At 41.1% G+C, this 16,841-nt stretch overlaps 1 protein-coding gene across 2 annotated transcripts in view; it reads left to right on the top strand.

Annotated features, from left to right (window-relative positions):
* The window catches only part of SGCG (sarcoglycan gamma), a 45,694-nt gene that overhangs the window by 13,447 nt on the left and 15,406 nt on the right, over positions 1-16,841 (top strand). The window contains exons 1-4 of one of the 2 annotated variants that reach the window (XM_027557584.1): positions 1,403-1,542; positions 8,913-9,107; positions 11,777-11,878; positions 13,422-13,509. In XM_027557584.1, coding sequence (XP_027413385.1) covers positions 8,913-9,107; positions 11,777-11,878; positions 13,422-13,509 — 385 coding nt within the window. In that variant the 5' untranslated portion in view covers positions 1,403-1,542. Of the gene's footprint in view, positions 1-1,402; positions 1,543-8,912; positions 9,108-11,776; positions 11,879-13,421; positions 13,510-16,841 lie in introns of those variants that run through there. The other variant, XM_027557583.1, reaches the window with a different exon arrangement.

The following is a 16,841-nucleotide window of genomic DNA, read 5'->3' as shown; positions in this document are numbered from 1 at the left end:
CCCTTGAGAGTCCCTTAGACTGCAAGGAGATCCAACCAGTCCATTCTAAAGGAGATCAGTCCTGGGTGTTCTTTGGAAGGAATGATTCTAAAGCTGAAACTCCAATACTTTGGCCACCTCATGTGAAGAGCTGACTCATTGGAAAAGACTCTGATGCTGGGATGGATTGGGGGCAGGAGGAGAGGGAGACGACAGAGGATGAGATGGCTGGATGGCATCACCAGCCCGATGGACGTGAGTTTGAGTGAACTCTGGGAGTTGGTGATGGACAGGGAGGCCTGGCGTGCTGCAACTCATGGGGTCGCAAACAGTCGGACACGATTGATCGACTGAACTGAAATGAAGACTACATAAATCACCTTGTTGCTGCTGCTGCTGCTAAGTCATTTCAGTCATGTCCGACTCTGTGCGACCCCATAGACAGGCCCACCAGTCTCCCCTGTCCCTGGGATTCTCCAGGCAAGAACACTGGAGTGGGTTGCCATTTCCTTCTCCAATGCATGAAAGTGAAAAGTGAAAGTGAAGTCACTTAGTCATGTCCGACCCTCAACTACCCCATGGACTGCAGACTACCAGACTCCTCCGTCCATGGGATTTTCCAGGCAAGAGTACTGCAGTGGGGTGCCATTACCTTCTCTGCCTTGTTGCTTTCATGTAATTTGTTAAACAAGATGTAATTTTAGTTTACTGAGAAAATAACTGTCATAATTTTAACATGTCGAGTCTAACTTCTCTTTATTGTAATGATCATTATTTAAGGTTTTCTCAAATATTAAAGTTTTTTCACTTAAAAGAGGTCTAAAAAAAGTGACAGTCACTCAGTTGTGTCCAGCTCTTTGCGATCCAGGGACTATACAGTCCGTGGAATTCTCCAGGCCAGAATACTGGAGTGGGTAGCTTTTCCCTCCTCCAGGGGATCTTCCCAACGCAGGGATCAAACACAGGTCTCCTGCATTGCAGGCAGATTCTTTACCAGCTGAGCCACAAGGGAAGCCCCCCCCAAAAGATCTAAAGAAAGTGATTTTTAAAGACTGTTACATAAGACTTAGCAGTTTACTTGAAAGAGAACAGTATACATTTAATACTAGCAAAGTCGCATGTGAATCTGATTTTTATAAGACTTTTGTTGACATTGGATTCCGCTGGAAATGCGTCCCACAGGCTTTTCCTGCTCATTTAAGGTCAAGTTCACTGTAGATAGTTAAAATCACATACTAGGGTCATGATTCAGGGTTTAACTGTTGGTTTTGTAGGAGGATTTTCTCCTTGGCACACTTAGTGCTGTGTCCTGGAATTGGTGCCCAGACAATTTTAAGTGTGGTATGAGCTGTTTGTGTCACGGGAATAAAATTAGATGCGCCTGTTGCTAATAGAAGGGAATGAAACATGAGACAGACCCAGAATGGGAGCCTTCCTCCGGCTGCCTGGCAAACTTGACCCCTCCCCTCTCACTGCGCAATTCCTGGGACAGCCTCAAATCCTGTCTCAGAAGCTCTGAAGGAGTACAGTTAATTCACTTTGTGCTTTTTGACAACATTTAAGGTAAGTAATCGGCTTTAACTTGGATCTTACAGAATTAGAATGTTCAACTTAAAGACCAAATAGGTATAAGGCTTCTTGATTATTTTTCCTTCATAGATGACATAATGGAAAATAAATTTAAAATGTTAAATAAATTTAGCTCAAATGATTATATATTAAATATCAACAAAATGGAATTAACACTTCATTTCAACTTTCAAGTTTTTCCAACTACTAAAATGCTACATGATATTCTAGCATGATTATGTCCTAATAGTTTTAATTTTAGAACACCATGACAGTATTTTTGTATTATCAGGCATTAGTTGTTGCTGCTGCTGCTGCTACGTCACTTCAGTCATGTCCGACTCTGTGTGACCCCATGGACGGCAGCCCACCAGGCTCCCCCGTCCCTGGGATTCTCCAGGCAAGAACACTGGAGTGGGTTGCCATTTCCTTCCCCAATGCATGAAAGTGAAAAGTGAAAGGGAAGTCCCTCAGTCATGTCTGACTCTTAGCAACCCCATGGATTGCAGCCTACCAGGCTCCTCCATCCATGGGATTTTCCATAGTGTAGTTATCTAGATAAAGAGTAATCTTTCAGATCACCTACTTCTAATTCTGGGCTTCTCTGGTTGCTCAGACAGTAAAGAATCTGCCTGCAATGAAGGAGACCCGGGTTTGATCCCCGGGTGGGAAGATCCCCTGGAGAAGGGAATGGCAACCCACTGCAGAGTTCTTGCCAGGAGAATTCCATGGACAGAGGAGCCTGGCGGGCTACAGTCCATGGGGTCAGAAAGAGTCAGACACGACTGAGTGACTATCACTTTCACTTTCACTCACTTTTCACTTCTAGTTCTACTCTTAAACTTTTGTGGTAGAAGTACATTTGCTTTACATTTTGTCATAGTTTTGTCAAAGACGTTTAAACAGAGTAAAATTCATGAGAACCAAAGCCCAGGTGGTTTGATACATTGAGAATAAGCAAAACAGAAGCAAAATGCCAGCTTCAGCTGCCCAACTCTTCTTGGATAAAAAAGGGAAAAATGTCTCTCTCCCCAAATCTGGGGAAAATAGTCTATTGCTCAAAATATGTATCAGAAAGTATAGTAAGTAGAATATGAGGTAAACGTGTGCTGTGCTTTGACCTGTTAAATGTCTGTTCTTTCTGGTGGATCCTAAGTAACATAGGCCTTTGGAGGACGTGTTTCTAAAGAAAGTCATCAAGGAAGATAATAGGGAAAAAATAGCTTGGCTGGCTGGAAAATTTGCCAGCAGAATGGAGTAACTCACTAGTGCAAAATGAACTACAAAACTCCCTGTGTTTATGTTTTGCTTGTTTTCTTGGAAACGTTTTGTAGAGATGGATACAGAGGCGTACTTACCACCTTGTGGTTCAAGTTGTTGTTAGTCTTAGAGGTTCTAGAATTTATCTGAGGTTTCTTTCAAAGCCAAATGAAAAGCAGTGTTTCACTATATTTAAATATCAAATTCCAAAGACTAACACATCCAAGTTTCCTGAATATGTTGGCTAAGCTTGCAGCTAAAATGCTGCAAATAAAGCTGTTCCGTGTTGTCCTTTAAAAAATAAACACTGTAGTCATTAAACTAAATTCCTACTGTTGTTTTTCAGTCACTTAAGTCGTGTCTGACTCTGTGACCCCAAGGACTGCAGCACACCAGGCTTCTCTGTCCTTCACTATCTCCCAGAGTGCTCAAACTCATGTCCATTGAGTCGGTGATGCCATCCAACCATCTCATCCTCTGTCGTCCCCTTTTCCTTCTGCCTTCAATTCTTCCCAGCATCAGGGTCTTTTGCAGTGAGTCAGCTCTTTGCATCAGGTGGCCAAAGGATTAGAGCTTCAGCTTCTGCATCAGTCCTCCCAATGAATATTCAGGACTGGTTTCCTTTAGAATTGACTGGTTTGATCTCCTTGCAGTCCAAGGGACTCTCAAGAGTCTTCTCCAGCACCACAGTTTGAAAGCATCAATTCTTTGGCACTCAGCCTTTTTTGTGGTCCAACTCTACTATACTGAAGGTGAAAATCAAATAACAATTGTAAATTATGAATGGGTGCCCATTTTGTTTAATTTTGCACATTTTGTGGGACCTGGGAGGGGTTCCCCCAGCTCCCTCTTCTACATGGCTGCTTCTCAAGTGAGCCCAGCACTGCTCGCCCCCCGTGGCTTTGCTTTCCTAGTGAGGAACCTTCAGAACCCACCTCTGCTTCCTTCTTTCCTTCCTGCCTCCTTTCTCAACCTCAGGAGCATCTAGCCTTATTCTTCTCTGGACCTACTTCAGGACCAGATCGTTCTGTGGTGTTCGTGTGAGCTTTGTAGAATTCCTTACCCACTGTCTTTGCTGTTCCAGACTCCACGCTCACTTCTTGTTTCACATCTTACTGTGCCTTAGGGAATTTCCTGGGAAATAGATGCAGGAGTGTTTGGTGATCTGCAGACTTACAGGAGACTTGAGACTTCTCCCAGAGTCCTTCACAGTGTCTGAGTCCACTTGACTTTGTTCCAGCTGGTGTGCTGTGCATGCTGGTGAAGGAGCTGGCATTCCCATGGGTTGTGTGTGCCCAAAGCAAGTGTGCTTCATCCTGAAGCCACTGGGATAGAATTAGTCTTGTGGGAGGTCACTTTGGTTGCCATGAAGATTGGATAAGGGGCATGGAGGGGGAGAGAGGAGCTGTAAAACGTCAAAAGATGGCCTCAGCTGAGGTCTGGAAAACAGACCCCAAGGGAGAACCAGCAGGAAGAAGTCGTTGCCGTGGAGACAGTACCTAAAACCCATCCTCACTTTTGTGACTGTTTTAACTCTTACTTGAAACATTTTCAGCGAGTTTTACATGTGCAGCATCTTTGAAGAAACACACTCTCAAGAAGCCTAGTAGGTCACTTGAGTTGATCAGTTGACCAACTGTTTGTTCCTCAGTGGACAGAATCGATCATCACGTCACAGAACTAAGCAGGTGTGACTCTTGATTTCAGTCTGTGTTATATGATAGTGAAAGGGAAATACCTAAGATAATATGGTTGAAAAGTGAGAGTAGAAACAGCCCTTCTCTGATGCTAATCGTCTTCCCAAATCCAACTCATTTATCAAGGTAGAACTTTGCATGATCTTGAAATACACTGTTGAAATACAGAGTACTTATGGATAGACATTCCTGGTAGAAAATGAAGTAGCCTGAGGTCACTAAGGTGTGAAATGCAGGACAAGTCCAGCTATAAACCTGTAGGTGCTGGTTATATACTGGTGAACAAAACAGAGAACAAAACACCCTTATTTGGGCCTTATTTCTGCTAACTTCAGCTTCTGGACATTGCCATTACTCCTTAGTCAAACATGACATAAGGACGTGGTAAAAGCTTCAGATTTCTGAGTTTATTTAATAAAAACAAGAGTAAAACACTAAGAAAACATGTTTGAATTGCTCATCTTCATAATCATAGCCCTGCTTTAAAATAGTCTCTAACTGAACTAAGAAACAAGCATGCATTTTAAAACCGCAGTTTTATGACCTAACAGTTGTATGACGGTGGCTGAAAGTGTGGTTTTTTTTCCTCTTGTTACTTTTTCATTTAAATAAAGGTTTCTTCCCTGATCAGGAATGTTAGCTAGTTAAAGGGCATTTATTCTGTTGGTTTGGTGTATTCTGTAAGGAACTTTTTAAAAATGGCAGCTTGCCATTTTGTTTTAAAAGTCAGTTCTGTTGTAGAGACGAGAGAACAGTTTGATGACCTTGTAACCTGTGACTCTCTCTGTGCGTGTGTGTGTTTTATAGCAGGGGCCTTTGTGATGGTGAGAATTGTATTGATTGTGACTTTGGATGAAATTGATAACTACAGGTTGTGTACTTTGCTTTATTTTATAGTCATGCTAAGCAATTTGGCCAAAAATGAAGCAGAACTATTTTTTAAATTATTTGGTCATCCTAAATGTAGTCATAAAGTTGGGACAGGTATAGTGAATTTTCTGTTAGCTTTTCTATTATCAGAGAAATATATATAGCAAAAGGTAGATATATACAAATTTTTTAATCTGAAAAAATACAGAAAGACATTTGGGAAATGCAATTTTAAGTGAAAAAGGTAGAATATAGAGAGAAATTATTGTTAACATTTTTAAAATTTGTTTATAGTCTGTTTCTATGGGTGTATATTTTAATATGTATTTCACATTCTGTTTTTCATTCAGCACTCTACCATTAGCATTTCTCTAGGATATTCAAGATATATGCTTTCAAGCAGTTAATTCTGTTATGTTATAATAATCCAATAACTAGTTACTCTGATGTTTAAACCTTAACATTATTTGTTGTTGTTGCTTAGTCATGTCTTGACTCTTTTGTGACCCCACAGACTGTATAGCCCACCAGGCTTCTCTGTCCATGGGATCCTCCAGGCAAGAGTACTGGAGTGGGTTGCCATTTCCTCTTGCAGGGGATCATCGAACCCCAGGTCTCCCATGTCTCCTGCATTGGCAGGCAGATTCTTTACCACTGAGCCACTAAGAAAGCCTTTACTTTCCAGTCATTCACCATTATAGATAAAGTAAAACAAATACCTTTAAACATCAATCTTCATTTTCATTCCTGATTGTTTCTTTGGAATAAGTTTCTAGAATTGAAATTACTGTCTGTTTGAAATTCTCGGTACATAGTGCCAAATATCCTTCTAGAGGAATGGTGTTAATTTTCACTTTCAACAGCAGAGGAGTTTCATGCCCATTTTTCAAACATATCCATATGATATCACTTATGTGTGCCAATGTTGGCTAGAACCGGTTTTTAAATTTCCCTTACTGTTTGAAAACTGCCTGTGGAATTTGTGTTTGTGCTTCCTGGTGAAGTAGAATCCTTTACTGTGTATTAACCATTTGAGTTTCTTTAATGTGTGTGCATGGTTTTGCTCAAGTTGTATTGATTTATTTATCTTTCTAAGGGTATTAACGTTGTCTTGTCTTTAAGGCAAATATTTCCTCCATTAGTTATCTACTGTTGAATTTTCCTTATTGATGTACTTTTTGTCACATCTACCAAGGCGACCTCTTCGTTTTCCTAAATGTTGGCACCATGTAGGAATTATGTGAGTTATGATGCAAACCGTGACCTCCAAAACTAAAAGATAATAAGATTATCTTGGATGAAGCTAGGTTTGTGATAGGTTTACACCAGCAATAGTAAGCTCTATATAGGAATAGAAATATGTAACAATTGGAAGACATACATGTGTGTGCGTGCGAGAATGTGTATATACACTCATGCTTAGAAAACAGCTGTTTTTATTGATCTCTGACAATATTGTAAAAAATATGTGATAGTTTTGAATTCTGAGTCTCTGGCCATACCCCTCCAATCCAGTCTCAGACTCTGAGCTTATCTTTTATGGACTGTCTGAATTTGCCACCATTATTTAGATGACACGTGTTTGAAATTAATATAACAGAATGATGTGATATGATGGGATTGAGTGTGTCCAGGGAAGACTTCTTGGAGGAGATGACATGTGAACTGGTGCTGAAGGTGAGGAGGGGGCCAGCAGAGGGTGTCAGGTGGGGAGGATGCCCAACAGTGAGTCCTGACCTGAGGGTTCACCTGGGCTGTTTGCAAGTAGGTGGGGCACTGTGGTAGCAGATGAAGAGGTGAGCGAAGGCTCTCATGTAGGGTTGGGGGTGCGGGCGATAGAGGAGCCTCGATGTTCTCAGTGGGGAAAAGCCATGGGAAGATTTGACATTGTAGAGTGACAGGCACTGAATTTTATTTCATGTTCCTGCCGCTGGGTAGAGAGAGGCTTCCAGAAGGGGAGGAAGGGAGACAGGTTTGCAGTGGTGAAGATGAGGGACTTCGAGGGGCTGGCACCAGAGTGGTTGCCATGGAAATGGAGGGAAGTAGGCAGCCCGAGGATCTAGGCTGAAGGTGGAGTTGGTGTGGGGCTGATGTGGGGCTTGAAGGGGAAAGGGGGAAGCAAGAATGACTTCAGAGACTTTGAAGACCTGGGTGGGTGGTGATGGACTTTCTCATATAAAAAAAAAAAAAAACTGGAGGAGTCAAAGATGAGTAAGTGAAGAATGCCCTCATGAAACTGTTAATAACTGCTTGGGTTTTGAATAATGCAGATTGTCAGTCTTCGGTGTTTGAAAATACTGAGTGATGAACAGCACTGTTTTATACAATCAGTTTGAACATGGGGGAAATGCCCATTCAGTTGGAAAGAGATTTAAAGAATTATTTTAGACCATGACATTTTAAATAAGGATATCTTTAAATCATTCCTAAAAGTAAATGCATAAAAAAATCTCAGAGGAGAGTTCTTTATGTTCTGATTCATCATTTTGCTATCTTTACAATCAGAAAAGTCATCATAATTTCTAATTTTAATTTAAACAAAACTGCGCTCTTTGTGTGTGTGTGTGTGTAAAGAGGAGAATGAGCAACTTTTACAAATCTCTTCCTAAAGTGGAAATTGTTACTGAAACTCTTACCCTGATTTACATAAAATGATGGATGTTTATAAACATTTGTACACATCCACGTTTTGATCTTTCTTGAAGTAGGTCAGTACTTGGGACCTTTATTATAAGCAAATGTTGGTGTGATTGGTATCTTGTAAAGATAATTCTAATTTTAAATTCTGAGTAATATTTAATGGCTGAAGGAAGATGTAACCTAATTGTTTGGCATAAAACTGAGGAACTGGAATTTTTTTCACAAGACTTATAGGTACCAGCTTGATTTTCCTCCCACTGAATCTTTTAAGAACTTGATCACTTGACTGTTGTAGGTTGATGCTTCAATTCCAAAGTTAATCCTGCAGAATTTTGAAAGCTGTATATGTATTGAGTTTATTGAATAAGACCTGAAAATGTGATTGTTGTTGTAGTCGCTAAGTCATGTCCAACTCTTTTGCGATCCCATGGACTCCATAGCCTACCATGTTCCTCTGTCCATGGGATTTCCCAGGCAAGAATACTGGAGTGAGTTGCCATTTACTTCTTCAGGGAATCTTCCCAAGCCAGGGACTGAACTCTCATCTCCTGCATTGACAGGTGGGTTCTTTACCACTGAGCCACCTTGGAAACCCTGGAAATATGATCACTGGATCTCAAATGAATTTGTTATATCTAATATGGTAAATGACAGATTATCACTGTGGCTGAAATACAATGACATGTTTCAAAGTATTCTTTAATGCTCTTTTCAAAAATCACTTAATTTTGGAGATTTGTTATTGGGGTAAAAAAATGTTTTGTTGGACTAATGGTCAGTCAATATTGACAAATTCTCTCTCTGTCTGTCTGTCTGTCCCTTTGTCCCTCTCCCCACTCCCACTTCCCACCTCCTCCCCTTTTCCCCCTCCCCCTCTTCACCTCCTACCTGTGGCAGATGGTGCATGAACAATACACCACGATCACGGAGGGCACCCACATAGAGCGGCCAGAGAACCAGGCTGTCTACAAAATCGGCATTTATGGCTGGAGAAAGCGTTGCCTGTATTTGTTCGTCCTTCTTTTGCTCATCGTCCTCCTTGTGAATTTTGCTCTTACCATTTGGATTCTTAGAGTCATGTGGTTTTCCCCAGTAAGTGATATTTTTCCTGATAATCGTGTTCTCGTCTTGTTTGTGCTGTCAGTCCATCCCCATTGCATCAACAGAAGCTCCCTGCCATGCAGTTAGTGTTTGTCTCCTGTCTGGATAGAATGCTCAGTAGAAAAAAAAAATACATATAACATTTAAAGTAATATAGCATTTACCTTTTCTTAACCTTTTTTAACAGTTTCACTGCTAATTATACGGTGTTGATTTTACAGTGAGTTTTCATTGCAGTTTTTCCACTCGTCATTATCTTTTCATGGTGGGAAAATTGGAGCTATCTTGAGTTTGGGGTTGATTGTGTGTCATGATTGCTTAAAGGATTATTTAATTCATTAACTAACAAAATTTTGCAAATTGTTTTTTTCTAATTTCACTAATTTATAAATATTTACCATTCAGATGCAACTTACTTGATTTTTTAAAAGCCCCATTCTGATATGCAATAAATTCTAGTACACATTTCAGTATTTAACAGCAAACTTAGTAACTAACGAATTCAGTTCAGTCACTCGGTCATTTCCGACTCTTTGCAACCCCATAGACTACAGCACGTCAGGCCTCCCAGTCCATCACCAACTCCCAGAGCTTACTCAAACTCATGTCCATTGAGTTGGTGATGCCATCCAACCATCCCATCCTCTGTCATCCCCTCCTCCTCCCGCCTTCAATCTTTCCCAGCATCAGGGTCTTTTCCAACAAGTCAGTTCTTCTTCTCATCAGGTGGCCAAAGTATTGAAGTTTCAGCTTCAGCATCAGTCCTTCCAATGAATATTCAGGACTGATTTCCTTTAGGATGGACTGGTTGGATCTCCTTGCAGTCCAAGGGACTCTCAAGAGTCTTCTCCAACACCACAGTTCAAAAGCATCAATTCTTTGGCACTTAGCTTTCTTTATAGTCCAACTCTCACATCCATACATGACCACTGGAAAAACCATAGCTTTGACTAGACTGACCTTTGTTGGCAAAGTAATGTCTCTGCTTTTGAATATGCTGTCTATGTTGGTCATAACTTTTATTCCAAGGAGCAAGCATCTTTTAATTTCATGCCTGCAGTCACCATCTGCAGTGATTTTGGAGCCCAGAAAAATAAAGTCAGCCACTGTTTCCCCACTATTTCCCATGAAGTGATGGGACCAGATGCCATGATCTTAGTTTTCTGAACATTGAGTTTTAAGCCAATTTTCACTCTCCTCTTTCACTTTCATCAAGAGGCTCTTTAGTTCTTCTTCATTTTCTGCCAGAAGGGTGGTGTCATCTGTGTATCTGAGGTTATTGATATTTCTCCCAGCAAACTTGATTCCAGCTTGTGCTTCTTCCAGTCCAGTGTTTCTCATGATGTGTTCTGCATATAAGGTAAATAAGCAGGGTGACAATATAGAGCCCTGACATACTCCTTTTCCTATTTGGAACCAGTCTATTGTTCCATGTCCAGTTCTAATTATTGCTTCCTGATCTCCATGCAGATTTCTCAGGAGACAGGTCAGGTGGTCTGATATTCCCATCTCTTTCAGAATTTTCCATAGTTTGTTGTGATCCACACAATCAAAGGCTTTGGCATAGTTCACAAGCAGAAGTAGATGTTTTTCTGGAACTCTCTTGCTTTTTCCATGATCCAGCGGATGTTAGCAATTTGATCTCTGGTTCCTCTACCTTTTCTAAATTCAGCTTGAACATCTCAAAGTTCATGGTTCACGTACTGTTGAAGCCTGGCTTGGAAAATTTTGAGCATTCCTTTGCTAGCGTGTGAGATGAGTGCAATTGTGCAGTAGTTTGAGCATTCTTTGGCATCTCCTTTCTTTGGGATTGGAATGAATAATTTAGTAACCTAAAAATCAGTCATTATAAGGAATTCAGAGTCTGTTTTAGGCACTTTCACGTTCTCAAGATAGCTGGGTAATTTTATATGCTTTAATAATATTTTGTGTCCTTTTTGAAAAAAAATTCATCTAATGCAGAGTGTTTTTTACTTTACCAGATAGTCACAGTGAGAAAAGATGCAGCAATGAACATTTTTTGGAGACTGAATGAAAGTTGAACTCCTCAGGTTTACACCCCAGGGTCTGTCAGGGACACCTCCTGACTACACGGTCCTGTCTGGCCTCAGAAAGACCCTTGCTATGTGGAAGGCTGGGGGATGAGCAGGAAGACGCTGGAAAGGCCTGGAAGGGAGACGCACCCACCCGCCCCCCACCTCCAGCCCCACAACTGCTGGAGACAGAAGACTGTAACAGCCCCTGGGCACCAGGGGCCATGCGTTCTCCCAGCCACTGTGTGATCCTACAGCGTGGTTGGCGCTCAGTCAGTGTGTCCTGAAAGAATAATGATGTGCATTTTCTTAGAAATACGTGTCAATTAATCCCACAGACTTTGCGTGAACATTGTTATACTGTGAGCCCACCTGGTGCTCTTGGCTGTTTATCATAAAGTGATTATTTAAATCTTACCTGCATTTCCTAAATAGTCCTTTGTATTTACACAAGATTTAATATAACACTGAATACTGAATAAAAACAACTAAAGTTATAAATAGAGTGCGTAAGAGAAATGCAGAAAAAGGCCGATAGGAAATCTATGAAAATGTATACATAATTTAAGTTGATAATAAAAGAAGTGAAAAAGAAAGCAATAGCAGAATCTCTGCTCTTGTTAACAGGTAGGCATGGGTCACCTGCATGTTACGGCAGATGGACTTCACCTGGAGGGGGAATCTGAGTTTTTATTCCCGTTGTATGTCAAAGAAATACGCTCCAGAGTGGTAAGAAAATGAGGACATGTTTAAATAATTTGTTTTATGAAAAATAAATAATGGTTTGCATTTCTAATGAAAAGGATGTCTGCACTGACATTGCATGGCTCCCTGGCCATGTGCCTTGGTGTGCCCGGGCACACAGTGAGTGACCAGCAGGGTCACACCCCAAACCTTGCCCAGAAACCCCAGCCCCACCCCCAGCAGGTTTTTTTCATCTCATTGACCAGAGTTGTGTCACTTGGGTCTCCCTCCCCAAAGACAGGCTGAGAAAGCAATTAGCATTTCCAGCCCCTGAGGTGGAAGCCAGAAAAAAAAAGTGGGGAGAGGGGAGTTGGAAAGCATCCATGAGACAGGCAGAGTGGTTCCCCCGACAGCTGACTGTGTCCATGCCCGGGGGTGGGCCCCGCAGCCCTGACTGCAGCCGTGTCCTCCCTTTCAGGGAGAATGATAAAAAGAAAAAAAAAACAAGGGCCTGGACGTTGGCACCTGAAGACTGGGCTCCATCATGGAACTGTGACTTGCTGGCTGTGACCGTGGGAGAACTGTCATTTAATCTCTTTGAACTCAATTTCCTCATCTCTAGATGAGGAATAAAGCTACCTCCTCCAAAGTGTGGAGGTAAATGAGAGGATGGATGGCCAAAATCTTTGGTGAATTGTTAGCTTTTATTATCATACTAGTTATTTCATAACAAAGCAAAAACAAGTAGTAAGCTCACACCATTGGATAAAAGGTGAGACGCTGGTAAACCCATGTGCTTCCACAAAGCAAATTGGAGAATTTCTAACCAGCCAGACGTCCAAAGTGCTCCTAAAACTTCTTTCCTTCTGGGGAAAAAAAAACAACGCACCATTCCTCCACAACTTTGGAAGATATTTGGTTCCCTCTGAGTGACATAAACCCACCTGAATCCAACAGCCGAATTACTGCATTCCTTTTGAAGAAAACTGTTTACATAAGAGCCAGCAATCTTCTGTGAAACAAAGCCCCCATTCAGACTGTGACCCCACTTACATGCTCATAAAGCCACTTTATCTTCCAACAAAGAGCTCTAAAAGCGTAGGCATCCAGCAGATTTTAAAAGCTCTTGAAATTGTGAGAAGGCTTTTGTGTTTTGAAAATAAGTAATACAGTCTTTATTATAGAAGAGCTAAACATTCTCTGATTTATCTTTTAAAATATATCATATCCTGAACATAAATTGTGAGAAATAAAATTTTAATCTTTTTGAAAAGACCAAACAAACACTGACTAAAATTTAATTGTTTCAGATCTTCACATTGAGAATGGACCTGGTGTATTATAAAATGTACATGGGCTCTGTAAACCCATGAGGTTATTTATATTTTGTGGGGAAATAATTTAATGCATTTACCCCATTCACATAATACAATCCAAGTTTTAAAAAATTTAGCCGCAGTTTATAGGCTCACAGGATCTGTGATATCAGAAAAATTATTTTCTATAAATCCTCAATTTATATACAAATGTAAAGGTATAGTCATTTTAGATAGTATACATTTGGCTCACTGTGTGAATCCACTTTTAGGACTCATCTCTGCTTCTGCAGTCTACACAGAATGTGACCATGAATGCACGCAACACGGAAGGAGAAGTCACAGGCCGGTTAAAAGTGGGTAAGTTGAGCTTCATCAGAGTGCTTTGAGTGTGTGTGTGGTCCACGAGCAGTTGTGCCAAATGGATATATTTGTTTTTCTCTTCTAAAGGGTTCAGAGTTATTTATGAGCAATCAGAGTGTGAGTTTTCTAAGTATCATGCTGTGTCGACCATAGAGAGTCACTCACCTGGTGGGAGGACAGTCTGAAGTATTTTAATTGAAGTTATTTTGATTCCAAGAAATAGAGGACCGTTTCAGGTAGTACAAGAAGCACAGTGACTACTGCAGGATACAAAACCATCTTGCAGAGACAGAGAACAGAAAACAAAGTAGTTGAGCTCAAGGAAAAAAAGACCCGGGGCTGAGAGTCAAAGTATTCCTCCTCCCTCTTTCTCTCCCCTTCCTTCTCTCCACCATGTTTCCTTCCTTTCTGTGTGTGTTTGCCCATGATTTTCACTTGGGTATTGTGATTACATCAGTCCTAACTCCACAGGACTCTCTGGTCCTTCCTCTGGTTGACTGTAGTTCTCAACACCAGCCAACTTAGTCTTCAGTGTCTTCAATTCTGAACTCACAACAAAGTACCCTAATTGGCCCAATCACTCTGTCCAATCAACTGCCCTTGGGTGAGCCTTGTACACCCATCTGATCAACGAATAAGATCAGAGAATATGGTCACATGGAAGCAAGGTCCCATGGAATCTTGCACAGAGAGCAAAATGATTAGAAGAATAAGTATCAATGGAAGAAATAACAAAAGAGCAAACAGATGGTGAAAGGAATATATATTTGTACTACATATATATATAATGTGTATGCATATATATAATATATATATAAATGTATATATATATATACATTTACCAGTTCAGTTCAGTTACTCAGTCATGTCTGACTCTTTGAGACCCCATGGACTGCAGCACGCCGGATCTCCCTGTCCATCACCAACTCCCAGAGTTTATTCAAACTCATGTCCATTGAGTTGGTGATGCCATCCAATCATCTCATCTTCTGTCGTCCCCTTCTCCTACTGCTTTCAATCTTTCCCAGCATCAAGGTCTTTTCAAATGAGTCAGTTCTTCGCATCAGGTGGCCAAAGTATTGGAGCTTCAGCTTCAGCATCAGTCCTTCCAATGAATATTCAGGACTGATCCCCTTTAGGATGGACTGGTTGGATCTCCTTGCAATCCAAGGAATTCTCAAGAGTCTTCTCCAACACCACAGTTCAAAAGCATCAATTTTTTAGTGCTCAGCTTTCTTTATAGTCCAACTCTCACATCCATACATGACCAATGAAAAAACCATAGCTTTGACTAGATCGACCTTTGTTGGCAAAGTATCATCTCTGCTTTTTAATATGCTGTTTCAATGGCAATATTTTAATAATATTCCAAAGAATGTACATATATAATAACTTGATTATGTTATACTCAAATATTGTAGTTAGGTTATTCTATTCAGTCATTATCACAGTTCTTAATTCAGGCCACTCATATACTTAGTAGGTGTTTTCAATAAATACTTATTGAATGAATGAATAGAGGAGTGAATGAAAGATTGTGTAGTATGGGATGGGCTGAAAAACCAGCTGGGAGAGAGTTCTAGGAGACGGACTGGGGTAAGATGGCCTGTCTAGGGAGTTCCAAAGTGCACTGGGGTTCAGGTATAAGTCTGAGCTACACCACAAGGGATTTGGGGTCATGGAGAGGATCATGGGTGGGAAACAGATTCAAAATTTAGCAGCCAAAACAGAGAGAACTTCAACAAAAAAAGTCATGAATAAAAATCAAGGGGTTAGCAGCATTATGCACAACAGTCAAAACATGGAAACAGCATAAGTGTCCATCAGTGGATGATGGATAAAGAAGATGTGGCATATATGCACAATGGAATACTATTTATTCCGCCACAGAAAAGAACAAAATAATACCATCTGCAGCAACACGAATGAACCTAGAGGTTGTCATACTAAAGTGATCAGATCAGATCAGTCGCTCAGTCGTGTCCGACTCTTTGCGACCCCATGAATCGCAGCACGCCAGGCCTCCCTGTCCATCACCAACTCCTGGAGTTCACTCAGACTCACATCCATCGAGTCAGTGATGCCATCCAGCCATCTCATCCTCTGTCGTCCCCTTCTCCTCCTGCCCACAATCCCTCCCAGCATCAAAGTCTTTTCCAATGAGTCAACTCTTCACATGAGGTGGCCAAAGTACTGGAGTTTCAGCTTTAGCATCATTCCTTCCAAAGAAATCCCAGGGCTGATCTCTTTCAGAATGGACTGGTTGGATCTCCTTGCAATCCAAGGGAATCTCAAGAGCCTTCTCCAACACCACAGTTCAAAAGCATCAATTCTTCGGCACTCAGCTTTCTTCACAGTCCAACTCTCACATCCATACATGACCACAGGAAAAACCATAGCCTTGACTAGACGAAACTTTGTTGGCAAAGTAATGTCTCTGCTTTTGAATACGCTATCTATTCTATTGGTCATAACTTTCCTTCCAAGGAGTAAGAGTCTTTTAATTTCATGGCTGCAGTCACCATCTGCAGTGATTTTGGAGCCCAGAAAAATAAAGTCTGACACTGTTTCCACTGTTTCCCCATCTATTTCCCATGAAGTGATGGGACTGGATGCCATGATCTTCATTTTCTGAATGTTGAGCTTGAAGCCAACTTTTTCACTCTCCACTTTCACTTTCATCAAGAGGCTTTTGAGTTCCTCTTCACTTTCTGCCATAAGAGTGGTGCCATCTGCATATCTGAGGTTATTGATATTTCTCCTGGCAATCTTGATCCCAGCTTGTGTTTCTTCCAGTCCAGTGTTTCTCATGATGTACTCTGCATAGAAGTTAAATAAGCAGCGTGACAATATACAGCCTTGACATACTCCTTTTCCTATTTGGAACCAGTGTGTTGTTCCATGTCCAGTTCTAACTGTTGCTTCCTGACCTGCATACAAATTTCTCAAGAGGCAAGTCCCAAAGAGATATGGCTAATACCATATGATATCAGTTATATTTTGAATCTAAAAAAAAATTATAAAATATGACACAAGTGATACATACAAAACAAAAACAGGCTCACAGACATAGAGAACAGATTATGGTTGCCATGGGGGAGGGGACTGGGAAGAGGAATGGATTGGGTGGTTGGGGTTAGCTGCTGCTGCTTCTAAGTCGCTTCAGTCGTGTCCAACTCTGTGTGACCCCATAGACGGCAGCCCACCAGGCTCCCCCGTCCCTGGGATTCTCCAGGCAAAAACACTGGAGTGGGTTGCCATTTCCTTCTCCAATGAGTGAAAGTAAAGTCTCTCAGTCGTATCTGACCCTTAGAGACCCCATGGACTGC

This window comes from Bos indicus x Bos taurus, chromosome 12 (genome assembly GCF_003369695.1).
Source record: "Bos indicus x Bos taurus breed Angus x Brahman F1 hybrid chromosome 12, Bos_hybrid_MaternalHap_v2.0, whole genome shotgun sequence".
Taxonomy (NCBI): Eukaryota; Metazoa; Chordata; class Mammalia; order Artiodactyla; family Bovidae; genus Bos; species Bos indicus x Bos taurus.
Note: the sequence above shows the minus strand (reverse complement) of the source record. Positions and strands in the feature narration are given on the sequence as shown.